This window comes from Annulohypoxylon truncatum (genome assembly GCF_022578515.1).
Source record: "Annulohypoxylon truncatum strain CBS 140777 unplaced genomic scaffold F4807scaffold_49, whole genome shotgun sequence".
Lineage (NCBI taxonomy): Eukaryota > Fungi > Ascomycota > Sordariomycetes > Xylariales > Hypoxylaceae > Annulohypoxylon > Annulohypoxylon truncatum.
This window is the reverse complement of record NW_025953835.1, coordinates 115076-140356: the sequence shown is the minus strand read 5'-3', so window position 1 is coordinate 140356 and position 25281 is coordinate 115076. Positions and strand designations below refer to the sequence as shown.

At 48.2% G+C, this 25281-nt stretch overlaps 8 protein-coding genes across 8 annotated transcripts; 3 read left to right on the top strand and 5 right to left on the bottom strand.

The window, feature by feature from the left end:
• Positions 1–348: 348 nt before the first annotated feature.
• Positions 349–3185, bottom strand: F4807DRAFT_300679 (GMP synthase). The gene is made up of 12 exons (XM_047994933.1): positions 2926–3185; positions 2643–2862; positions 2504–2580; positions 2128–2450; positions 1711–2018; positions 1601–1648; positions 1478–1543; positions 1408–1430; positions 1285–1342; positions 1085–1168; positions 930–1022; positions 349–853 (listed from the first exon to the last, which is right to left on the bottom strand). The coding sequence occupies exons 1-12, from the start codon at positions 3060–3062 to the stop codon at positions 656–658; spliced, it is 1635 nt and encodes a 544-aa protein (XP_047849457.1). The 5' UTR covers positions 3063–3185; the 3' UTR covers positions 349–655.
• A 1-nt stretch (position 3186) lies between these two features.
• Positions 3187–8399, bottom strand: F4807DRAFT_300678 (uncharacterized protein). The gene is made up of 2 exons (XM_047994932.1): positions 8316–8399; positions 3187–8246 (listed from the first exon to the last, which is right to left on the bottom strand). The coding sequence occupies exons 1-2, from the start codon at positions 8316–8318 to the stop codon at positions 3456–3458; spliced, it is 4794 nt and encodes a 1597-aa protein (XP_047849456.1). The 5' UTR covers positions 8319–8399; the 3' UTR covers positions 3187–3455.
• Positions 8400–8621: 222 nt separating this feature from the next.
• On the top strand, positions 8622–9117 carry F4807DRAFT_445072 (uncharacterized protein). The gene has a single exon (XM_047999703.1). It carries the CDS (start codon positions 8678–8680, stop codon positions 8909–8911), a length of 234 nt encoding a protein of 77 aa, XP_047849455.1. The 5' UTR covers positions 8622–8677; the 3' UTR covers positions 8912–9117.
• Positions 9118–9193: 76 nt separating this feature from the next.
• F4807DRAFT_300669 (glycoside hydrolase family 11 protein) lies at positions 9194–10372 on the bottom strand. Its single transcript, XM_047994931.1, has 3 exons — positions 10008–10372; positions 9601–9941; positions 9194–9550 (listed from the first exon to the last, which is right to left on the bottom strand). Exons 1-3 carry the CDS (start codon positions 10283–10285, stop codon positions 9477–9479), a joined length of 693 nt encoding a protein of 230 aa, XP_047849454.1. The 5' UTR covers positions 10286–10372; the 3' UTR covers positions 9194–9476.
• Positions 10373–11781: 1409 nt separating this feature from the next.
• Positions 11782–13513, top strand: F4807DRAFT_445069 (S-adenosyl-L-methionine-dependent methyltransferase). Its single transcript, XM_047999702.1, has 2 exons — positions 11782–12380; positions 12447–13513. The coding sequence occupies exons 1-2, from the start codon at positions 12092–12094 to the stop codon at positions 13337–13339; spliced, it is 1182 nt and encodes a 393-aa protein (XP_047849453.1). The 5' UTR covers positions 11782–12091; the 3' UTR covers positions 13340–13513.
• A 545-nt stretch (positions 13514–14058) lies between these two features.
• F4807DRAFT_445068 (uncharacterized protein) lies at positions 14059–15754 on the top strand. Its single transcript, XM_047999701.1, has one exon. The coding sequence runs from the start codon at positions 14522–14524 to the stop codon at positions 15608–15610; it is 1089 nt and encodes a 362-aa protein (XP_047849452.1). The 5' UTR covers positions 14059–14521; the 3' UTR covers positions 15611–15754.
• Positions 15755–17030: 1276 nt separating this feature from the next.
• On the bottom strand, positions 17031–18410 carry F4807DRAFT_445065 (GroES-like protein). Its single transcript, XM_047999700.1, has one exon. It carries the CDS (start codon positions 18189–18191, stop codon positions 17154–17156), a length of 1038 nt encoding a protein of 345 aa, XP_047849451.1. The 5' UTR covers positions 18192–18410; the 3' UTR covers positions 17031–17153.
• A 196-nt stretch (positions 18411–18606) lies between these two features.
• F4807DRAFT_300621 (uncharacterized protein) lies at positions 18607–24783 on the bottom strand. Its single transcript, XM_047994930.1, has 3 exons — positions 21043–24783; positions 19236–20991; positions 18607–19178 (listed from the first exon to the last, which is right to left on the bottom strand). The coding sequence occupies exons 1-3, from the start codon at positions 24601–24603 to the stop codon at positions 19117–19119; spliced, it is 5379 nt and encodes a 1792-aa protein (XP_047849450.1). The 5' UTR covers positions 24604–24783; the 3' UTR covers positions 18607–19116.
• Between the last annotated feature and the right edge of the window lie 498 nt (positions 24784–25281).

Here is a 25281-nt window from a genome sequence, read left to right as displayed (position 1 = left end):
CCTTTCTTCTAGTTCGTCGATGAACTGAAACACCCGTTTACCATCGGGGGAGTAAAGTGGCTCTAATATCTGGCCCCATGGGGATTTCATTGTTTCCTGTGCGGGTATCTCGTAATCTGTAGGCCCCATGATGACAACGATGAATGACACCCGAGGGCTAAAACGAGCTAAACGTAACTGGTGATGAAGGGACAGCGGTTGCTATTAGGTGTCAAGTAGAATAGAGTACCAAGGTGTCGTGGAAGGCAGGTTGGGAATTTCCTTATTCTACGGCCCCCCTGAGGTAAATAGCCAAATTTCTGCAATGAGCTTGACACGTACAAGTTATACCATTTCTTATCGGTTGGGATCATGATGGCGTTCGATAACCCGAACTCTACGGGTGTCTCATAACTAATAGTTTGCTAGAAGACTTCGATTTTTGACGCCCTGTGGCGTCACACTCAGAGTATATTATCAATCTAGGTTGTTACCTAGCGATAGTTGCAGTCGCAATTTGTAGAAGCAAATGGACTAGATTAAGATACCTATCACTCCGAGCGTGAGCACGATCTAATTTCCCACCGGCTATGGCTTAGGAAAAGTTGTGGAATTCTCATGGCCGATAATCTGCTCTAATTAATATCCTGAACAGACCGAAGAAATCAATATCCCATCATGACAACTCAATGGTGGCTGGTGGCTTGCTCGTCGTGTTGTAAAACACGCAGCTTACTCCCTCAACCTCGTTGACGATCCTGGTAGATACGTTCATAAGGAAGTCCATGTCGAATTTGTAGGCTTCGGCACTCATGAAGTCTTTAGTCTGGACGGCACGTAGCAAGCAGAGATATCCTTCATATCGTTTATCACCCTTTTTTGAGTTCATTAGCACTTTGTGGCAGGGGGCTTCGGATTAGAGTTGATGGCCAAATTGTGAGGTGGCTTACCATGACTCCCACTGCCTTGTTGGTGTCAATGCCAGCATAGGCTTGACTGATCTCGTTATAGAGTCCAGCTTCCTTAATCATGCTAATGAAGATCTTTAGACGAAGTCAGCGCCAGTAACTCAAACGCGGGCAAGAATAAATCTGGTTAAACTTACGTGGTCGGCCTTTCTCGCTATCTCCACACGTTCCGGTGTTACTTCGCCGAGGATTCGTATAGCAATTCCAGGTCCGGGGAATGGCTATCGAAATTGTGTTAGTAGAGTTTTACAAGTAGTTTAGCGTGCACCCTTGGACCAGTATTTGAGTACCAGTTATACCAATAACTTAGAGTTTCTAGGTGCAGAGGCTGGCTTACATGTCTCATAACGAGTTCTTCGTTGACACCTAACTCGCGCCCAAGGGCTCTAACTTCACTACACCATACAGGTTAGTATTATGGTGCATCTGAATTGTATCCTCCTCGACTTAGGGTACTTACTCCTTGAACAACTCCCTGAATGGCTAGAACTCATTAGCCTTTCTTCCAGATGAGAATTCTGCTTTCTTACCTCAATTAACTTGAGACCTTGCCCATCCATCATTCGCTTCGGTAATCCACCAACATTATGATGTGTCTAGTCTATCATCAGTCCTAAATCCATATTGAGTTCTAAATAGCACAGAGTATATACCTTGATAGTTGCAGAAGGGCCCTTGAAGGAGATGGATTCGATAACATCCTGATAGAAAATTAGACCACATGATTAATAGTTAAATATAGGAAGGCTCGAAATATTCTTACGGGATATAAGGTGCCCTGAAGAAACCACTCTACTTTGCCGGCATTGGGCGTGTTTTCGGCGGCTTTTTCAATCTTGATCGCTTCTTCCTCAAAGATATCGATGAACGTGTTGCCGATAATCTTTCTCTTTTGCTCAGGGTCCAGTACTCCCTTCAGCTTTGAAAGGAAGATTTGAGAGGCATCGACAACGGTTAGATTGATTCCTATATGCTCTCCAAGCGCTTCCTTTACTTGCTGACACTCGTCTAGCCGCATCACACCGTTGTCAACAAGCACAGCGTGGAATCTATCACCAATTGCCAATTTCACTATCGCGACGGCGTTAGTAATCCAGCTCAGACTTGAATCGTAAAAGTGGAGAAATCCGGTTTTCCTCATTCATGAAATTAATTAGGGGAGGGGATGAGCGCAACGTACTTAATTTCGCGGCAACTGTTGAATCTACGCCACCCGAGACGGCTCCGATCACTTGACCATTGCCTACAAGTTTTCGAATTCGCAAAACCTCCTTCTCAAGGAAGTCTGTCATGGTCCAGTTTTGCTTGACTGAACAAATACCGACGGCGAAATTCTTGAGAAGTTCGGTACCACGAGGAGTATGAGTGACCTCAGGGTGGAACTGTATTCCGAAGATTGGCTTCGTCTCATGCGCGATGCTAGCATAAGGCGAGTTTTGGGTCGTAGCAATGGTGCAGAATCCGGTCGGTAGTTGACTTAGCTTATCACCATGACTCATCCAGCTATCCATTTGGTCAGTCGAATCTGTTAGGCGTATCAAGTTGAGGACGCTCACACTCGCATACTACCATTCTCAGATAGACCTTCATAGAGTCTATCAGCATGGCTGCCATTGAGTTGGGGCGTAAGGTCCTAAAATGATATGAACGTTAATAGTCGGGACTTAATAAATAAAATGGTGCGTGAAGTTGTACCGCTTGTCCATATTCTCGCTTAGTGCCTGCGACGACATTGTCCTTGCTTAGATTCCATGCTATCTCTTGCAGACCGTAGCATATGCCTAGAATGGGGACGCCGAGCTCAATGAAGGCCGGGTCAACGTGGGGCGCATCGTTATCATAAACTGAAAACGGGCCACCAGACAAAATGATTCCCTTGGGCGTCCAGCTGATCTCTGATAGTTTCGTGGTACACCTGTATGGATTATTAGTAAAATGAATCGCATAACTATAGAAAATCTAATGAAATAAGACCTACGGAAGCATCTCGCTGTAGATGTTTAATTCTCGCAACCGTCTCGTGATGAGATGGGTGAACTGAGAACCGAAGTCCAATACGAGAATGGTATCGTAGGCATTGTGGGGGGCCTCGGCCTGCTCAATCGAAGCCGACATCTTGAAAGAGGTCTCGATATGTCGAGGTATTTGAAGAATCAGCCCGGAAATGCCGTCCCTTCAGTATTGACGTTTGACGACTTTATGGTGACCCCAAGGGCAAATCAATGTTTGTTATCGGATCTGATCCAAGAAAAAAAAAGTTGTCGAGGGGCTCGATCTCAATTTCTTATCGCCCTATCTTATCAGCCCCAAAACGGTTTAGCGAGGGGTAACTCTTTTCAAACATTGCTGACTCACTGACACATCAAATTCGATTACGTAAATCAAATAATACCTAGGTACTTTCAGGGGTAAAAGGGGTAAAAGGGTAAAGGGGCTAAGTAAAAGGGGTGGTTATGGTCGTTGATTCTGTTTAATATTCAACGGGCAATCAATCGCCATTCAAAGTAATCATGCGAGACTTGTATCATAGAGATTACACTCAATGGTCACAACTCTGTCATCTCTGGGCCAGAAAAGTGTCCCGTCTTCCGTCAATACACAATTGGCCACGCTATTTTGTCCAATCCAGTCTCGAGGGATGAAGTAAAACCTCCTGCAGGTATCACTGAGGCCCAAATCCGCCTTGGTGTCGATAAAATAACTGCAAAGCCAAAATTGATGGTCCAGAAATATTAGATTTGATCCGTGGATGATGCCCAGAGGCATGTGAATTTGGCAAGATATTTCTTCCGGGATTCGAGAAATCCCCGAGTAATAGGGTAGGTATACCCCATTGACATTTTCTGGTAAATTGGCGGTTGGAATAATCATGGTGTCATTTCCAAGTGCACCCTTACTGGTGACTTTGTAAGTATGGAAGAAAACATGACTTCCATCTTGACTCAAGACGGCATTGCTAACCACTCTGTTAACCTTATAATCCTCCGATGAAGATAAGCTGCTGTCAATCGTCTGTTTAAGTTCTGACATGTCATCTACCACAGTCCCATATGTTGAGCCGTGATGGGTCTCACAGTATGGTGCGGAGTACAATTTTTCCATCCCTGTCCACGTGTAGGCGCATACGTCTAATGTTCCGTATCCTAGAATTATATCTTGATGGGCAGGGTGACATAACCACTTGCGTATACCATTTTCGTCGTTACATTTGGAACTAGCTTGGACGACGCCTTCTTTGGTAGAGCAGAGAAAGTATTGATCGCCTGTTACGATGAAGAGCCTTTCTCCATCGTGATTTAGAAGTATTTCCTCAATATTATGACGATTCAGATCGATACGTGGTGCAGGTAATGTGCCATGTCCGTCAAGCATTTTGACTTGAATATCGCCGGCAAGGTCTGCAACTGCCACATATCTTCCGTCTTTACTCCAATTGATATGTGTTACAGGGAGGAAGTTATGAAAACGTGTTAAATCGATCCCGTCTATGTTTCCTTTCCGAAATAATGTCACGGCTCCGTCTTCGTAACCAACACAATACAGCGTGTCGTCCGGGGCTAGGGCAAACGCAGTTACGGCTTCAAATCGACTTGTCCTCTGCTCCGAAAACTTAAGTAGCGTTGTTGATGGTTGATCTTCGCTACTATTATCGCTGGAATCTTCTTCAGATTCCGAAAAACGAGCCAGGCTACTTGGTTCCCAGACATTTATGGACCCATCACGGAGATCATAGAATCGTCGACTATCAGGACTGAATGATAACTCTGTTACCAAATTTTCAGACGAAAGTTGATAAATGACGCTAAAATTCGAGAAATCCCAGACACGAACTGAGCCATCGCTTCTGCTAGTAGCAAAGAACCTTCCATTCGGACTTGCCGCGATTTCATCTGCGGCCCAACGTGCGTCGGCCTCAATATTTTCGTCGGTCATGGGGTGCCATTTGAAGACACGACCATCCTTATAGATGCCAAGAACATGGTTTGTAATTGGATTCCAGGTGACCCGATCCACTGCAAACCAGTTCAATGATGGCCGGCGTAAATCTCGTACTCTTTTGCACCTATTGATGCAGCGCCCATCACGAAGTCTCCACACGGAAAGGGGTGCGCCCCTGTATGACACGGCAACGTGTGTCTTGTCCTTATTGAAAGCGAGACACATTGGGGAATTAACTATCGCCCCCTCATGCCGGGTTGTGTCTTTCAAGAGATTCAAATTTAAGATTTGCCATCCACCCTCGAAATTGTCGCATTGAATATGCCTTATGGCATTATCATTACCACCAAGCAGTAATTTGCAATCATTTTCGGCAAAGACTATTGTCAACGCCTTAGTGTCTGGGGGATTTTCTGTCGACGAAAGTAGGCCCCCTGAAGGAATGATCCATATTTTGGTGTTCTTCAGTCCGTAAGTCGATAATCTAGTGCCGTTTCCATTCAGGGCCATAGCTGTAACTGGTTCTCCATGTGAAACAGATGCAATCTCAGAGAAGCTAGATGAATCCCACACTCGTACAATTCCAGCAGAGTCGAGCACTGCTACATACTTCCCAGCGCAAGTGACTTTCCAGGCTTGGACCCCTTCAGGCAAGACAAGGCGACAAAGGTGATCATTCCAGTTTGTGTCTACATCCCCAAGTAGCTTGATTTTCGCTGAGCTTGAAAACTGCTGGTGTACCAGGGACTTCGCAGGACAAAGTGATGGGATGACATCGTATAAGACCCTGGGTTTTAGGACGATAGTTTGAGAAAATCTTCCGACAAGTTTGACAAGGTCGATAACCCAATTTTCAAGGAACTCGAGATCTGAAAACCGATGCAGCGTTGGATTCTCCGTATTATTTCGTTTTTTCACATTATGAACGAAAGACGTTATGACCCTTGATGCTCTAATTAGAACGTCTAGTTGCTGAAGCAGCGCCAATGCGTGAATCCAGGTCAGTACTGCATCACTTCGGAAGAATTTTACAAGCAGATCGAGACATTTGGAACTCGTGGAGTTACTTTGATCGAGATGGAACGACCAGTTGACCGCCGAGTAGAAGACGAAGGGCTCGCTAGACTGCAGAGCATGCTCGCCTTGCGTTAATCTCCACCGAAGGTCTGGGTCTCCTATCACTGTAAGAGTATCCATGAAAAGTTTCTCGTGCGTCTCCTCAGCGTTGATCAAGAACTTCTTCGAAGAGTTCATGAAGTAATCACGTACGGTATGATGTAACGTACTGACTCCACCATTTTCTTCGACTTGTATAAACTGCCCACAAATATCTTCGATGGTTCTTTTTAGGTCAAGGAACCCTCGATACTTTGGCTGCAATGCTTGAGATAATTCCGTTAGACTGAGCGGGCGTTGTGCACAGGTACACCATTCAAGAAAAGTTCTTATGAGTTGGTTATCGGACTTCCTTGTCGAACGTATAAGGCTCTCCTCTATCCGTTCATAAAGTCGAGTCATGTCGTCAGGGATCTCCTCGAGCACGACCCGTATATCTTCTTCTGTGTGACACCCGATAATCTCATCCAACACCAACCTCGTCCAGAGAAAGTTGCCTTCGGAGCGTTTCAAAATAGGTTCCACTAGCTGCTCGCGAAATACTGTGCTGCCACGCATGTGCCGAAGCTCCCGTTTTACCAGAAGCTCTATATCGCGATGATTATACTTGCCGTCTCCCTTTTCTATTCGAGACACAGGTACTATATCCGAAAGCCTATCCATATGAATTGATATTGAATCTGTATTGCGGCTCATGATCAGTACTCGTATAGGTACTTTCGCCTTAGGTAGGCTCTCCAGGCATTCTAAAAGGGACTTCGGGGAGTCGGATTCGTCCAATGAGTCAATCACCCAGTAAATAGGTTCCGGGTGCTCTAAATCAAACAGCACATTCTCGAATACATTCCGCCAAATCAATAAAGGGTCTTCGGAATCTAGACCTAAGCTTTCCGCTGAAGATCCGTCCAACGACCTTTTAAATTGAGCCATTTCCCTTGTTAGCTGAAGTGCAAGAGATTGTAAACTACCCGCCACTGAACGTTTGTTCCGGTCCGAATATTTGAACAGGAAGAACTGGCATGTGAGGCCCGAGTTTCGTAAGTGGTTGATCAAGAAAGCTGAAAGGACCGATTTTCCATTAGCAGGCGGAGCACTAAACCAGAGTACGCGCGACTCCGAGGATGGCTCAAGCCATGAAATTGTTTCTGGTTCGTCAAGAAACCACTTGCATGTATCGGGAATCCAGACACGCATTAACGCGTTGTAGTCATCCTCGGTCGTTGGAGAGTTGCGGAAAAGCTCCTGGGTATTCGGCATAGCCTCATAAGTGAGTAAACCAGCTTTTTGTGTTTCTCTTGGGCGAAACTGTGTTGCTAGATATTTGATGGCATTCCTTACACTGATATAATTGGGATCCATCGGACTCGAATATTTACAGACGTTGTGATGGTCTGCTTGTAGAGGCCTAGAGATTTCCGCTGGATAGCCTAACACCGAAGATTCCTTCTCTAATATCATGACTTTCTTAGGTCCTATAGAGGTAGCCAGAGTTTCGTAGAATGACCATATGGAGAGCTTTGGTGCCAAATGACGGAACTGTTCGTTAAGTTCCTCTATGGCCGGAGAACTCTTATTCAAGTCCGAAACGAAGTTTTTTGGCGATTGAAAGGAAGCGCCTAACACTCTATTGAGGATTTTCGCTAGATTAGTACCACGATGGGGAGTTGACAAGAACATGATAGCGGATATAGACTGAATCACATTTCTGTAGTTTTCGTCATGGAGGCCTAATAGATAGGCTTTCTTAACAACTAAGCCACCCATACTATGGACGACGAAGACAATGGGGTTTGCCCCGATGTTTAGATCAGCTCCATGCTCGTCTATCGAAAATCGCATCTCAAATAACAGTTCTTTGGCAAAGTCGGTGATGCTAGCAATGCTTCTTGTTGCGCCATGCCAAGCCGCATTGTAGCCGAACGTCAGGATACGAGCCTTACCAATATCGGGTTCGAATGGTAGCCATAGTTTCGGCCAAAATAGGGATGGATCATGGTTCATAGACCAAGTTCGTTGACTATGGCCCCCTAATCCGTGGACGAAAATAATGTCAAGGCAGGCAAACTCTGGTTGGTGAATCACGTGGAGACCCAGGCCAGAAGGCGAAGGCGAGGAGGTACGGCGGTTGGAGCCAGAGCCAATAGTGGAGGATGGTCCTAAGAACTCCCTTCTGCTGTTGCTGTGCTCCGCATCAGACGCAGCAGAGTCCAAGTCTGTCGTCTTTCTTGAACGAAAGCGCTTAAACTTTGGGGCGCGTCAGCTCATAACGTGAGGAGAGTACCTAGAAATGGACGAATAATAGTAGCTACTGACCATTGCTTGAAGAAACTCGACATTGGTCTTTGTCGGGCTAGACTGTATGATTCCTATAATTTTTAGGATCAATAACAGGAGAAGTCTGATTGTTTTGATAAGACTTGGTAGGTAATAAGAGTTGTCGGGAATTTTCCTCGCAGCAGCCACCAGATCGACATTGCATGCTGTTGGTTACATTGACCCATATTGACCAATATCAGCCCACAAAGACGATTGATTGTGGCGCATACCCTCCACGGCGCTTATTGCCGCGACGAGTAGATACCTATGACTAGAAGCCATGATTTTCAGGCCTCCGACGCGAACGCCTCAAGACCACCCAATCTTTTTAGGGTCCTTTTATTTACCTACTTAGAAGGATGTGTATTTCTCTTCAATACCTCATCGATCACTCAAGAGGGGTCTCTCTTCCACTTCCCAGTTATTTTCGGATTGACGATAATTTCCTTTCAAAATTTCCAATTGGAACGACGATCCTCTCTACAAGTAGTTTCAGCACACCGGGTTGGACAGTAAGAGCCCGGTTGCACCTAAAACTGCCCGATGGGTCTGAGGAGCGGTACTTGCCTCCGAACAACATGGCCGTATGCTGATGGAAGGCGAGTTTAACGCAATGACCGAATTACATACTAAATGGGCCCCGGACTTTGTTGCAATGTTTTTATTTGATTCAGCCGCATTTTATGCGCATAACGAGATGAAAGTTGGCGATTGGCGACGATACTAAAACAAAATTTACCAATAGGGTCTATACACGAACTTATCTTCGTCATTATGGCCCAAGTGAGCCAAAAGAGGAGTTGGATAACCGAAATCGGCTATACTATTTATTAAAATGTCATATCATCTCAGTTTCCAAATATTGAGCCGCTGCTTGACATACAAATTTATTCGTATATGTGCCATCTTATTGATAAATATGGCCCTTTTAATCCTGACGAAAGGACCTCCAAACTTAGACCAGGCCCACATGGCACAACTAGGTATCTTCTGAGCAAGACGACACTTTAGGTTGATATCGAGTTGGGTTAAACTAGGTATCTTGGTACATATTCGTGCCTAGGATATAGCATCAAGCGAAAGAACATTATCAATTTGAAGAACAGGTCGCAAAAGCACAATGATAAGGCAATAAACCCCTATTTTGTACCATTTCCTCTACGCCAATGTAAAAGAGGAGGTTCCATTACTTGTGGTCGACCCGCTAGTATAGCCTTCGGTGGCAAGAATCACTAAGACGTGGTGTCAGTAAACCTTCTCAAAAATAAAGGGGTCTCCTTACTATAGTCATGACCTCCTAGGTTTAAACCAAGATTTGCCCATTCTTCGAAATGCTTTCCTGTAGTAATTGTCCCTCCAACTCTCTGTTCAGTGCGAACAGACCAATACTGCTGAAAGGTTGTCGTCCCGATGATTGAAGGTTTATTTACACGAGTGCTCGTGTAAATAGTGTAGGTACCCTCATCGAATGTGAAGTTACCCTTCTCAGTCCATGGTTCATTGGGTAGCAGATCCCCATGCGCATCCACAATATAATATTCGATGAGCGGATTCCTAGTCCAGCCATACACAGATAGGTAACCAGGGCCCGTGGTGTTGTAGGTTCCCTCGTAGTTGACAGCTCTAGTCCATTATGTCAACTCCTATCTTTTGAAATTTCTACTTATGGCTTTCCAAGTAAACACTCACCTGTTTCCACCTGGGCTCCATCCCTTTCCACATACAAAGCCGCTTGAGCCACCGCTCGTCTGCCATGTCACACTATACGTGCTGCCAGCACCGTTGTTGCATCGGAAAGTTCCACCACCCTCGGACCAAGAAGACCAAAAGTAGCCGCCTTGGCGGGCTTGGATGGCATTGCTCTTTTCACCATGTAAAAGATCACCCAGTTGAGGGAGGAATCCTGAGGGTGCCGAGAAGACCCCTGGGATGAGGGCAACGGCTGCAAGAACAAAAGAGGACAACATTTTGGCGAATTCGATGTTACTAACAATATCGTATTCTTCGTGTATTTAGTTGATCGTTTGCTGCTTATATATTTCTCCATATTTGCCTCTTTCCGGGGGTCTATGTTCCTACTAATAATCACGTTTAGCCTGAAAGCCTCGTGGAATCCTGGGGTCAGTTTTGGATAAGACGTGGACTAAATTGGTTGCGACTCCCCTCATTATCAGAGCCAATTGGGAATTTCTTCTATGAGCTTATTGTGGTAAACAAATACCTGATTCCTTCATCGTCCACATGCTTGTCCTCGGTTGAGTGCCACACCTAGCCCCGGATAATCGGAATAGACCTGGGGTGCAGTGTTCGAGACCTACAATATGCATATACTTACCCCAAGTTAATATTGGTAGCTCTTCATGTTAATATAGGCCAATGCAGTATCAGTGTATTCGTCAGCAGATTGGTAGATTCAACATCTCACACTACTTACACATGGGAAGTATGCTTAACGTACAAGTTCGGACTATGATTTTATTACGCCATACAACTGTTACTAAAAATAATAAACGTAAGTAGGAGATTATATAGGAGTAATTGTATGGAGCCATTGAGTCCGCATCTTGTTATGTGACAAACCCACTAGGTGTATCCAGACTTCTTTACTGGCTACTATGCATCCATCCTCCTATTGCTTGCTAACAGACACAGTCAACAGTCACGACCACATTGCCCCGTTTCATTTCGGGGTTAGAGCCTCTCCATGCCGGAGTATAGATGTCATCGAAGGATATGCGCTTTACTAGCCGTTCAATATAACATAAGAGAGAACTTTGAGGGACATATTAAAAGAGAGACTTACGAATGTTAATAGTATACGAACCACGTGGGGGGTCACATGAATAATCCGCTATTGTCCCGTGATAGGACTTTCTCAACAGAATTCTCCTATTGAACATTAAGGCTTTGGCACAAAGGTAGCTTCTGGCGCTTCTCTCGATGTGCTTAAGAAAATGCTAAGCCCACCTTTACAAAGCGTACGAGCATCTATGGATCAACGTTTTTGCCGCCACCCACCGAATCACCCACGGCTATGCGATGCCTAGAAGTTCACTTATCTAAGCCGAGTATTCCAAGAAATGATTCGTAGTAGGATGTGTGGGGCGTGAGTCCATACCCATAGCAGAGAGTTGGGAGCACAAGATTCTTCCATAAGGTGCTATGGGAACGCTATGTTTCAGCTGGCAGCTCCCGCCCTAATAATCCGAACTAGCCGCTGCGTTATCGTAGCAATAATGGGCTGTAAGATAGTCCTGGGGCTTAATAGAGTTTGGAGAGGCTGGTGTAGGTGATAATTAAGGGTCTCATGGCAAGCAGCAGGATCATATTCCTTAAAGGCCTAGAGCTCAGCTGCTCTGCGCAGATCCATACCTGTGTTACAATCGATGGCAAGAGTGGAGGAGGGGAAGTCGAGATCGAATCGAGATTTAGAGCCGTAAAAAGCACTTAAATCCCCCCTAGGGTCTTACTTGCATCCTGCAAAAGACTGGATGCTGGATGGATGACGGCGCGAAGAACTTCTTGAATGAATACCACAGAACTCACGCAGAAGTTCACTACTCCCCTAAATAAAGTACCTAGGTACCTATGGTTTTCAACTGTTTGCGCATCCCTTACTCCCACTTCACGTAGTTATATACTTCCGTAGGTCTCGAGGTCTCGATCTCGAAATACCACAGTCCTATTTTCATTTCTCCGAGCCACAGATAATATACTGCCTCACTTGTTCAGATTCACTGCCTTGGCATCTTTTAGTTCCCGTATCCATCAATATGACTTCTGCTGACCAGGTTATCTCGAAACTTAATGACATCGGCACTGGATCGTTCAATTCTGAATCGGAGCGCCTTCGACTTTGCGACGCGCTCCTGGCTGCGCTCCGGAGAGTTCAATCACCCTGGGATATTGCATGGTCTCACGGCTGGGTTGATCTCATCACCATTTCTGTCATCAAAACATTGATTGATGCCGGTATATTCACGAAGTGGGCGGAGCAAGGAAACAGGCCCTTGAGGACAAATGAGTTCGCTGAGCTAACAGGCGTAGACGCTGTTCTGTTGAGTAAGTGTACTTAATTTTCGAGTAGCTACTCAAGTTTAATACTGTGTACCTGTTGATAAATGACAGACCGCCTTTTAAGGCACATTGCCGCACAACATCTCATTACCCAGATTGGTGAGAATACATATTCATCCACACCTTGGGCATTGAGCCTGGGAACGGATCCGGCGATGCCGTCTATCTATGGGACATTGTATCATGAGTTAATGGCTCCACTAACTCTTTCACTACCAACGTTCTTGAAAGAAACAGGCTTCAAGAATCCCACAGACATGCAAAATAGCAATTTCCATCGTGTTCATGGCAAAGGCACCACATTGTTCGAGTATATAGCATCTTCCCCTGTCCGGAATAAGGAGTTTGCAGATGCGATGGATTGCCACGCGCGAGGACACATTTCTCCGTGGCCAGAAGTATACGATACAACCCAGATCATCACGGGTGCCAGACTTGACCGTCCGATTGTCGTGGATGTCGGTGGCAGCAAAGGCCACGACCTCGAAAAGTTTCTCCAAAGGCACCCTGGTATCCCCAAAGGTAGTCTTGTCCTGCAGGATCTACCAGAGGTGCTCAGCGGTTTGACAGTCCATCCTGCCATTTCCGTATGCCCACACGACTTTTTCGCTCCCCAGCCTATCAAAGGCGCTCGGTCATATTATTTTCACTTGATACTCCATGACTGGCCGGACGACAGAGCGGTCGAGATCTTGAGAAACATCGCCGATGTAATGGAGCCAGGTTACTCTAAGATTCTAATTCATGAGGACGTCGTCAGTGATCGCGACACTTCCATACAGGCTACCATCGCAGATATCACAATGATGACATTTCTTTCAACAGCTGAAAGAACTGACAAAGACTGGGCCACGCTGATCAATGGCGTTGAGGGGCTACGGATCGCTAAGATTTGGCACAAACCACACACAGTTGGAGGCATCATAGAAGTGGAACGAGTCTGATCGGTTCACCAAATTAATAAAAAATCAAGAAAGTAGTCTTCTACAATGGCGATTTATAATATTGTCAAAGATTAGAACTAAGGAGAACTTTTTAATCTTGGTTGCATTGTTTTATGAGATCTAATTCAATTCTTGTACATAAAATTATGGCCACACTGAACATCACACCATCAGTCACATCTCATGACTTCTTAAACACCATCCTTCCCTTCGAATACCGGAACTCTCTGACGCTGTAAGTAAAATCACATTCACAATCAACCATAACTTGCTTCCGAGCCCAGATGGACTGCGAAAAGCTTACCAACGAACTGAGTGTCCATATCATTCACCTCAGTATCCACCGGGGCGTTCCAGCTATCCGATCGCGTATCGCTTACGACCAAGTCTCGTAGGTCGCGGCACCGACGATAAGTCACAGCGGCTTCGTCACCGGGTATTTTCCAAGATATTTGAGCACCTCTAATGTCGGTAGCCTTAGATCCACGTACTTTGCTGTGTTAGGTGGTATGATCTGGAACCTTATTACGCGTCGCTCCTGGGCGACTGAAACGCAAATAATACGTAGAGGGTACTAAAACGCCCTGATCTCTTAAGTGAATGCGTCTCCTTAGAAGGCGGCTTGTAAAAGTAAGAGGTAAGCTTATTCTACCTATGCAGTTCTATGCCAGATATTCACGATTAATACAACCGTTTAGAAGAATACTATCGTATTGTTAGGTTCTTCTGGGCGTCTCCTATACCTATTAATTCCAATTATATAGCCCCTAAATAGATATGATCGCGGAGTTGCATTGCATTTCCCTAACCTAGGTGATACCTATTATTCTCAACTCATCCCCGACCAACGACCAACTATCATAGTCATTCTCAACTAGAGGCATCTGCCTACACGTGAAAAATCATCTATAATTTCCACAATGATTAAATAACTCATTAAACCCTTCCTGATGACGTTTATCGCATCATTCTCGGATAATCCCTGCCTGTAACGTGAAAAGCACTGACAATTTCCACACCGCTAAAAAAGCGATATGTGACCATTCACAAGCATAAGTGAGCTAAAAATTCCTCAACAACAACTCCACATTGTTTAACAGTTAAATTATCCAACAAGTTGTCAACTCTTGGTCGTACATACACTACCTGCTGAAGAATCCCATTAGTCTAGAATCTCTTATCATGGATCTACCACCAGCACCCAACGGGCTCTGGAACCGATGGAACCTCGGTCTTCATTGGGGCACGTGCTCCGGGCCAAACTGCCACGTCCGTGAAAACCTGCTAAGATGCGGTGCCTGCAGAGCCGTCCTCTACTGCGGTGCCGCCCACCAGCGGGCCCATCGGCCGGTGCACAAGTCGTCCTGCAACTTGATCAAGACGGCACGCGCCAAGCTCGCCGAAGAAGAAGCTACCCTACGCGCTCATCCCGGTGACGAGTTCATGGAAGCTAATCCGTTCGAGACGACGCGGGGCATGTTCTGGCCTCATCTGCCTGCGCGGCCATATATGCAAGCGCGTTTCGAGCTCATCTCCACCCTGTTGAATATCAAAACCGGAACGGCCGTCGAGGAGGCGCTCGAACACAGCTTGGAAATGCTGCAGTTGAACCGGCGTGATAACCAGAGCATCCGTAGCCATGTGCCCGCTCTGTACCTCCGTCTAGGCAGAGAACAGGAAGCCTACGATTTCATAAAGTGGCACGCAACCATCGGCGGGGCGGATGACTACGACTGGGGCGATATGGAGAACCCGTTCCTGAACCTGCACGATGAGGACGTATTCGAGCCCGTTACCGATACAAAGGAGCTTTTGGACTTGGGCATGCTCGCCTCCCTAACCAACCTCAAGCTGCGCCTCAACTTGGATATCCAATCACTAGAGAAGCAGTTCAATAAACCCGGAAAACGTAACGCTACCTATGACGAGAAGATGGAGTGGATTCGTGAGCACGCTATATGCGATATCCTCTACAAGCGTCGGGATATTGTCGAGCGTTCCGAATGGACAGATATTCTGAAAAGCCTGCAAGAACAGTGTGAGGTGATGTTTGACGTCGTCGATGAACGTAATAAGCATTACTGGCCGGCTTTACGATCACCGGAGCGTTATGCTGCGGCTATGCCTGTGCCATATGCGATGGGGTCCCCGCAAGAGATCAATTGGGTATTCAGAAATACGTGGTATTCGTGGGCTGAATGTCCTCCTGTTCTCGAAATAGTCAAGTCGTGGCACGCTGCAGGAAAGGGAAGAAATCGCAGGTCGTCCTAGAATGCCGAGGATCAAAAATGGTGGAGATTTGGTATCCCTTAAGGTAGCTAGAATTAGTACCTCTTATCTGAAAAGAATATATATATATATGATAGGATAACATAATCGACTACAATGATGGAATCATGACGATTAGTGGGATGGGTGATATGGTCTGGCTTCCAAGATGTACGTAGGTAGTACCTACAACCATAACGTCCCTTTCGAAAATCACCCGTTCACCCACAGCGTATAAAATACCACGCATGCTTTCAATGGTCGTTATAATGATCATTTTATGGCCACGAGTCTCCCTTGTCGAGAACAGGGTTCGGATGAGTACATTATAGCTCTAGTAGCTTCGATATCCCCCTGAAAGTGTAAACTCCGAGAATAGATCTGGCGTTAGCGGTCGGAGTAGAGAAATTACCGGAGGCGATAATAGGTCGTAAGAATTGCTTCTTATGAGTAGTGAATACACCTGTCGCGGGGAATCATGATGTATATGTCCAACCCGACCGCAAGCGGCATCAACTAACAGGGGTCAATTAAGGTAGGTGAAATGCCCGGTTTAATTCCCCAAGAAGACAAAGATGTCTAGGAATCTCACCTCAGCAAGCTATGATCCCATCGAAAACACCGGAAAATTGACCGGGCGCATAGGGACGCACGCCTTTGCTGGCGATAACACCGGGTAGCCATAGCACCGAAACTGAATATTCTAAGTTCGTATTTTCGGCGCCGGTCCAAGGGATAATTGAACGAGTTCGTTAATAGGCATCGTGTTTAAACGCCATGAATGTCGTAAATCCCGAACTAGCGCCGATAACTAGTACGTGGTCACCCCCCCTATTTCTGTGCCCCGCCTTCCCGCATGGATCCCGAAAATACGGAGAGAAGAACTACCTAATCGGGCAAGTATTACTTCCGACCGGAGTGCTTGCGGGTCCCGAGTTATTTGTAAATCCGGGGAAGTTGCGGGAGCGTAGCTATCACCTAACTCCATGATCGTTTGGTCCGTTAACTTCGCCCGAACTTTGACATGAGAATCACCACTACCGAGATGGAGGGTCACTTTCAATACTATCAAACATTTCCCCTTATATCCGCTTCACCTCGTAATATCCTAAGTCCTATCTACTGCAGCCATTACCGGAACCCAGGTGGTGGGTATTCAAGATGCATTTGCATTTTGCATGAGCAGATGACTGAGTCACGCTTATAACGTAATGGTGATAATGTTGATTCGAGAATGCTTCAAGTACCTACCTATCTTATCGCACAAGTTATAGAAAGCAACTAGAAGAAGGGTTATCTCGACATTCTAGAACGGACGGATCCAACAAGAAGACTGGAGTTGGCAATGAACAGTGTTAAAGAATTAAATAACAAATACTGGGCATTCACTAGTTCTCAATAAATCGAACAAGATGTGTTTCAATCATACGTTTAAGCAGGGAGTGTGTTAACATTCTACAAAGTGAAACCATCCCCATATCTTAAATCACTTCATCAAACTTCCAAATTCTCTTCGTTACAAGCATCAATGTAACCTCATACCCACCTACTCAGCTTCCACAACAATCTTCTTAGCCGAAACCCCCTGTTTCAGAAGATCAATCGCCTCCTGAATCCCCTCGAGCCCCTTAGTCTTCACCACCTCCGGCGTAGGCGCCACCTTATACTCGCCCCTCTCCAACGCCCTCGGCAGAAAGTCCGCGAATATCTTACTCGTAGTACCGTAATAAGAGCCCCTCTCATCGCTCGTATCAAGCACGAACGTCGCCCTCACGCCCTGCGGCACGCTCCCCTCAGGAACAAGATTCGCGCACGCCACGAACAGATCCTGCTTCGACCTCCACGCAATCTCCAAGCACGGCACGACCCCGTTCTGCGGGCCCGCGGCCTGGAAGATGCCCGCGCAGACGCGCTTATCCAGCTCGGCGACGACGTCGTCGATCACGCTCGGGCTCTTGTAGTCGAACACCTTGCCCGCGCCCAAGCCCTTCACGAGCTCGAAATTGTGCGCCGAGCACGTAGCCACGACGTCGAACCCGGCCGCCTTCGCAAGCTGAATCGCATTGCTCCCCACGCCCGCGGCGCCGCCCCAAACGAGCAGCGTCTTCCCCTCCCCTTTTCCCTCCCCCGGGAACGGCAAGCCCAAATACTCGCTCCCGAAAAGCGCCCCGCCCGCCGTCGCAAGACAAAGCGGGAACACACACGCCTCCCTAAAAGCCATGGTATCCGGGATCTTCATCGCAAGTCCCTGGTCCAAGACAACATGTTCCTGGAACGCAGCCCCTTCCCTCTTCCTACCAGGCGCGTACCCAAGCACACGATCGCCGACCCTGAACTTCTGAGAAGCCGGCCCGGAGCCGACGGCCTCGACGACGCCGGCGACGTCCGTGCCGAGGATCGCGGGGTACGTGATGAAGGGCAGCGCGACGACCTGCAGGTACGCATCCACAGGGTTCACGGCCCAGGCGCGCGCCTTGATGAGGACTTCGTGGGGGCCGAGGGAGGACGGGACCGGGGATTCGCGGATGGCGCTCGGGACGCCGGCGGCGTCTTGCCAGAAGGCGCGGTTGGTTGGGTTGGACATTGCTAAGTATGGAAAAGGTGTTTGCGGTGGACAGGAGGTATCAGGTTTAAAGGGGTTAAGTATCCGGATACAGTGGGAGAGGACAATAGAACACAATCTTAGTTTGCGTAAGCCTAGCAGAGAGATGTTGCCGGATTTATATCCTATGGTGAATATAAAATTATACGAGACGGCGTCTCTTTTGGGAATCCTGCGTCGTAGGACTCACTTAGATATACGAGTCCTGCATGACAAAAACCAGTTCCAAATGTAGAGTGTGCCGAGTCCCGCAGGTCTTAGTCCCCTTTTTCATTTGAGCAGGAGACCAAAGTTACGAGTTAGCCCCGGACCTAAGGACAAGTCTCAGGAAGAGATGCAAGTCTGCGTCAGTGAGATACCTACACAACTCTACGTCATTCACATATGGATCATATAATATCATATCACAAATCATCATCGAATTTATCATGACCATCGACAACTAATCTTCATTTGTATTAACTCAACCCGGCCTCAACCCATCCTCGCAAGTCATTCGTAAGTCGTCATGAAAAGGGGATTCGATTCGGGATATCAATCAGGGATATCAATCAAATATTCTGGTATCTCGCGCAACACAACAACCCAGTTCAGTCAATCGATTAAATCATCTTATCGCCAAGCTGACCACAACCCACCATGAGATGCCATGCCGTGCTTTATATCAAGCTCTCCGAAAACAACGCGAATGTCCATTCCTTTTGTCCTCTCGTGCCCTTCCAGGGGAAGAAGCCATGATGTACTACCTAGGTCCAAACGCCTACAAGGGCAATTATTATATCTAAGGCACGGCTACCCAGCAGCCGCTTGATGTCAACCGTGAAGTCGTTCATTCGTCCCTCTAATTTTTGAAATCAACGTGAAATGGAGACTGGGGCATCAGAACGTCAAGATGTCGAGCGTTTCCCTAAAACGTCTCAGACTCTTGGCTAATAGCGCTCGAAGGGCTAGCTACCGTGCCGAACGTGTCTATGTATGATGTTAGTAAGGCAAAGTTCGATATCTGAAAAAGTTGTGATGACTTACCTCGCTTTCGTCGTCTCTCCTCTCCATCTTCGCTACCTCGGCTAGGAGTCATCGCTCTGGGCCCGCTAGGTCTGCGGGTTGGAACCCCTAGGGCGGCGCTCAGATTCCTGTTCTCTGGTTTAGGACTATTGGAGTGGTAACTTCCGGCGTGGGTGGCAGTAGCAGTACCGTAGCCACTCTCGACGCTTTGGTATGGCAATGGACTGCCATTCTTCTTCTGAAGCTTGTTCACTCGGTCGTGCTGAGGGGGTGTCTGCGTGAATGCAGGTGAAGCACCATCAAGCGGCTCCTTGGGAGGACGTGGTGGGCCCTGTGGGCTAGGAGATGTTATTCCTTGCCAGTGGTAGTCGTCTCCTCCGTGGCCCGAGTTCATAGCGCTGTTATCACTATAGCGGTTGGTGTTCTGGGGAGGAAATCTGTTTAATGAGGTGGCGGAGCCAGCCCAGTCAGCTGATCTCGGGGACATAGGCGTGTCGTAGTCCTGCGCCGAGGACTCCAGTGCTGTCCCAAAACGTTCCATACGTCCTGGCCGCGGCTGAGGGTGCTGCAAGTTAAGCGAGTTGCGATGAGCCCTGTATTTGGGATCTTCCGGGGTGGAGTACGGGATGGGTGCAGCGGGCTGTTGCATAGGGGTCTGCTGGGTTTGTTGTTGCGGGGCAGTCATGCTAGGCAGGTTGGAGTCCATGGTTGCCGGGCGCAGATCATGTTCCGAAAAGCCAGAATGCAGCTTATCAGATTCGTACACGTCCTGGTGCTGGAACTGTTCATAGTTCCCTATGTCCGAGGCCGACCGAGAAGGAGGAGCATGTTGTAGGAAATCCTCAGGCGGGTCATGCTTCTTGGAGGCACCACTGCTTCGGAAAACTTTTCCTAAGCTCGATGTCGTCGTCTCAGACCAGCGCGAAATTTTCGGGAAGAAACTAGACGAGCCTCGCGACTTATGTTTCTTGCTCTCTTCAGTCCGAGGAGTGTTTTCATTGCTAACCGAATAGTGCTGCGTCTGCGGCGAATTTTGGGGCGGTGTGCCTAGAGGCACTGATCCGCCTCTTGGTCGGTCCTCGCTGGGAGAAAGCATTCCTCCGTGCATCTCATATTGGCTTGGCGGCGGTCCGGAATGGTCGTTATATTCGCCATCATCTTCCGGCACGGTGCTGATGCGATGATCCGAAAATTTTCGCTCGTTGCCCAACCTGTTAGATGTTCCACGGGATTGGGGTATTGACAGGTGTCCTGACTGGCTGGCGTGGCTAGCAGTTGACGTTCCGGCATGGCCTTCAGGCTCATAACCACGGTCTTGCTCGTACTGGACCTCGGGTTGGATATTCTCAATGGATTGAGCTCGCGTGCTCATGAGGCCAACCGGTCCGCCGGTCTGGTGTTTGAGATCGTTGACATCATCGAGGAGCTGATTGAGCAAGTCCTCAATTCGAGTAAGATCGTTGGCGCCCTTGGAGCTGAGGCCTTGGAGTGCCCGTCGAAGGAAGTTACGCTTCTTCACGTTAGCGTCTTCGGTGCCGGCTTGGGAGCCTCCTTGGATGGATCGTGCACTGCTGCCGGGGAATGGCCGAGGTCCACCAAGGTGACGCTTGACTGTCTTCTCCGTGTTATCCCTCACTTCGGTGATGATTTGGTCTTCGCTGTCCGCCAGCATCCTCTTGATGTCTTCGAAAGAGTTGCGCATATCGGCCGCGGAGCGAACAAGGGTCACGAGGATTTCGGTGTCTCTAGCACTTCGTTGTGCGTCCCGGACCATAAGCTAAATAGCAATTAGCAAATAAATAGGTACAACTCTTTGGGATATACTTACATGTTCCATCAGTGCGATGATATCCTTTGACTGGATCCTGTCAATTCCGGTTCCAGTGGCGGGATCATATAGAGGCGTTCCCATTGCTTGGGAAAGACCGGTAAGATGTCTCGGATCCTTCGGCGCGTAGAACGGGTCCTCGGAATCTCTCACATTAGGTTGGCTGTGCATCGGAACCTCCTTGCCCTTGACATCAGGTCGATCGCGCACCTCATTCGGTGCCGCAGATATATAGCCTTCATCGCCTCCCGTGATTCCGGGGCTGCCAGTGTGGAAGCCACCTCTGTAAGCATCTGCTCCAAAGCCAGTCCCGCCCAACATGTTTCCATCTACACCAGGAAGGTTGGCTATCGGACTGGCTCCCTCGTAGGGGTTTGTGACTAAAGTGTCTCGCTTACGGTCTCCGGAAGTTCTCTGCCACTCGTCATCTTGCTCCTGGCTAGGTTGTCGACTATGAGATGTCACCATAGCTCCCGCGGTTGCAAGAGTAGCTGCGGTAGCCGCATCGGAGATGCCAAGTCCATGGCCGTTATCTTGTCTGCTGGCCTTAGGTGTCACGGCGCGATCGTAAGAATACGACCTTTCGTAGGTTGGCGTTTGTTCTCTCGGCCAGTGGTCTCTGTCCCCGTGCTGCGATCCGCCTAGTGGTCCTTGTACAACTGAAGGAGTTCGCTCGTCATAACCATATCCTATCTCTGGCATAGGGTTATCCAAATCTGGGAGGCCACTAGCCCCCAACCTTGGCTGGTCGTAATCCGAAAGGCGATCGACGCTATGACGCGGAGTAGCGTCCGGTCGATAGCCATCCTTAGTGGCTCGCTCTTTGAACGAACGATTTCGTGAAACACCTTCACCAACAAATTCACTATCATTCGCTTCGGTATTCGGAGTCGGACCGGAGCCCACAGCCTTTCGCTTGAGGGCGGCCTGCGCTGCTCGTTGCAAAGCAACGCTCGTGATGGCGCTCTCGGAAACAGTGGGAGAGTTGCGGTAGTTCGATCGAGGAACCTTTCGGCCGAATTCGTCGAGTTCATATTCCGAGAATTCTCTAGAAGCCGTTGATGGGTCTCGCTCCCTTGATGGTGCTGGTGATTGGTTCTGTTGTCGTTCGCCCGCATCGTGACGACTCTCCACCGAGCGCTTTGCAGGGCTTACTCCTCTTGAATCGTCACCGTAGGTGAATTGTGAGTCGCGGTAATCCGGCCTGACTCCCGTAGAGCCACTCAAGACAGAAGGATCAAGCTGTGATCCCTCGACCAGCGAAGCCACAGCGGATTCCGGTGCAAAACTCTGGTGCACCATCTCGGGATTTCCCCCAACAACATGCACTGCTTGTCCCGAAGTTACGTGATCCAACTCGCTATCATCGGTGTATTGGGTATTTCTATAATCCACACCGGAGCTTCTCACGCTGCTAGCCTCATCGGCAAACTCACGACTTCGCAAATTGCTGGGGATAGAACTTGGGGACTGAAGGTCGCGGTTGAGAAGCGATTTATCTGGCGACGAGAGCTCGCTTTCGGTGTGTATCGTTCTCGTATCTCGGTAGCCGTGGACATCACTTTCTCCCTCCGTAATACCCGACACGCTCTGAATTGGACTTAGTCCACGTCTTTCTTGCTGGTAAGGAACGTAACGCAATGGGGCCGGCACATCTTGGGACCCGTAGAAAGACTGCATGGATGGCTCATCATCGTACATGCCTGGCTCAGAGAGATGACCAGCCTCGTCGTAGTCATCGTCGTACTCATCCCGACCTTGGTCCAGATAACGATTTCCGAACTCGTCAGTCCTATACTCTTCTCGGTATTCGGAGTTCCCTTTACGAGGAAGCGCCTTGAGGTCGCCGTGCGATACGTTAGCGTGTTGAGCGCCTAAGCCTTGAATCGTGTGACTTGGTGATCGTGAAGGAGAGGGAGTTCTCTGGAGAGACTCCATCGAAGGGACACCTCTCGCGACCCTTTGGACTGGCGTCATCTCTTCGCTCGCAGAGTGAGGCCTATCCGTCTCAGCCGATAATATGGAGGTTCGTGTCATATCGGACGGGTTGATTTCACTCTGTAGAGGCATAGGCGGCACCACCTCGTGCTCAGCGCCGTCATAGTCGTCGCCATATCGTTCACCATTGTCACGCTTCGGGGTCTCTGCGCGTCTTCTCCTACGTTGTCTCTTTTCGTCGCCCCTAGATCTTGATCGCAATGCGGCACCACTGACTGAAGAGTCTAAAGCAGAATCCGTAAGCGTTTCGCGATCGCGATCACGACGAGGTGTGAGATCTTCATCTTGCGCGCCTTCAGTGACAACTGAGACATGTTCAATACTGCTCTGAGGTGATAAGTCATTCCTAGCCTCTCTATCTCGCTTGTCTTTCGATTTAGTCGACTGAGTTGTGTCGGCAGATTTCCTCTTAATCGTCCCGGAAATCTCCTCGCGAGACGCCGATGTGAGGCTCGAGAGGGAATCTCGATCTTTACTTCTCCGAGATTCTCGTTGGCTTCGTTCTCTCTTAATGGCATCCAGTTCGGGTAAGATAAGTCGTCGGATAGCGTCCTCGACGGTCTCAAGTAGCTTCGGATTATTTATGGATACCTTAGAGGAAGAATGTGAATCATACGAGCGATGGCTGGGAGATAATTGCGATGAGAGAATGCTCGTGTCGGCGGCTGAGACAACGGATTCCTTGTGGCTCCCCTTTGACCTGCGCTTCTCATTTTCTTTATCACCAGAGCTACCTGTTCTACTCTTCGACTTATGTCTTCGCTCTGGTTTGCTTGCCTTCTCAACCGCCTTCTGCATGACGCTCCGATCATGACTAGAGCTCCGGACCTTACGGTGTGTCTTTTCAGTCGGCGGAGCTGGAGCTGGACTTTTGGCACGCTTTTCATTCAACGCGAAAGAGTCTTTACCAGAACCATCTAAGAAACTGTCGGTAGGAATGGCCGAGATGTCGGACATGTTGGGTGGTTGATAGGTCGAAGCCTTGCTGTCGGTAGCAGGTATTAGCGGGCTCGATACCTTTCGACGGCGATGATGACTTCTCGAGTCAATCTCGACCTCGATGGGATTGCGGGAGACGTTGGACTCCTCCGTGGCGGAGGCATAGGAGTGCATGCTCCTCGCGTCCTCTGGGTCCGTCATTATGTCCAATTCACTTCGAGTAACGTTCGGGCTTGCGACTGCCCTTCTGGACGAAGACCTCTTTCTGCTGCTCTTGGTCTCGGTAATCTGAATATGGTCGTTTCTTCCACGGGTTTTAGAGGGAGTTAGACGGACGCGAACGCTAGGTTTTCGCTCGCTAGAACCGGAAGCGCCTGAAACACCGCTCTTCCCACCTTCGAAGTACTCGATTAGAAGAGAGGTCTGGGAGCGATTAGGTCTATGGCCACGGGTCTTAATGGTAACGGGAGTTCCGTCGTCTGGGAGGGAATAATGGGATCTGTCGTCGTCGGCAGCCTTGGAAACATCGGATGCAGCAAGTTCGGTAAGATCGGTAGTAGTGATCTGGGATTCGGTCTCGGTCGGGGCGGGTAACGGGGGTGCTGTTCTGGAATCGACTCCCATTTTGGTGCCCGAGTATATGTCCAGTTGTCAAGTTGTGCGGCCACGCATCCACTTAATTGGCCGCTTCCTCCCTGGCCAATCCTCTGGCTGCTTCGCTGTATTTGCCCCAGCGAGTGGTCCAGCGGTGAACGATATCGGTCTTAGGTGTCAGGAGAAATTTGGAGATGAACAGGTATCCCGGACAAATAAGGCCGGATAAGTTTGCGCAGGTGTCGATTAATCACACATGTAAAGATGTGTAGGGGATGCGAAAACTGGGTACGGTGTTAGAGTGAATCGGTGTCCAGAACAACCAAAACAACAAAAAGCAGTCTACACGACGACGCAGGTCATGTGAGGTCGGAGACGACGATGAGGACAATTAACTAATGGTGTTGTAGGGAATAATACGAATGTCATGAATGAATACCGGAACACCGAAATAATGAAAATGAAAATAAGAGGAATTGAGGAAATGACTTTTTTTTTCCGTCGATGGTTGTTGTTGGTAGAACGAGGAGAATTGTGAGGGAAAGCTGCGCAGAGCTGAAGCTCTACTTTTCTTCATATCCCAGCCCCCTCATTTGCGCCGGGGCGGCAACACAACCCAGGCCCGCCCGCACTTATACGAATAGAGCACGTCCACAGAAATTGAAAAATTTAGAGGGGAAAAAGGCAGTAAAACATATTGGGAGCTGA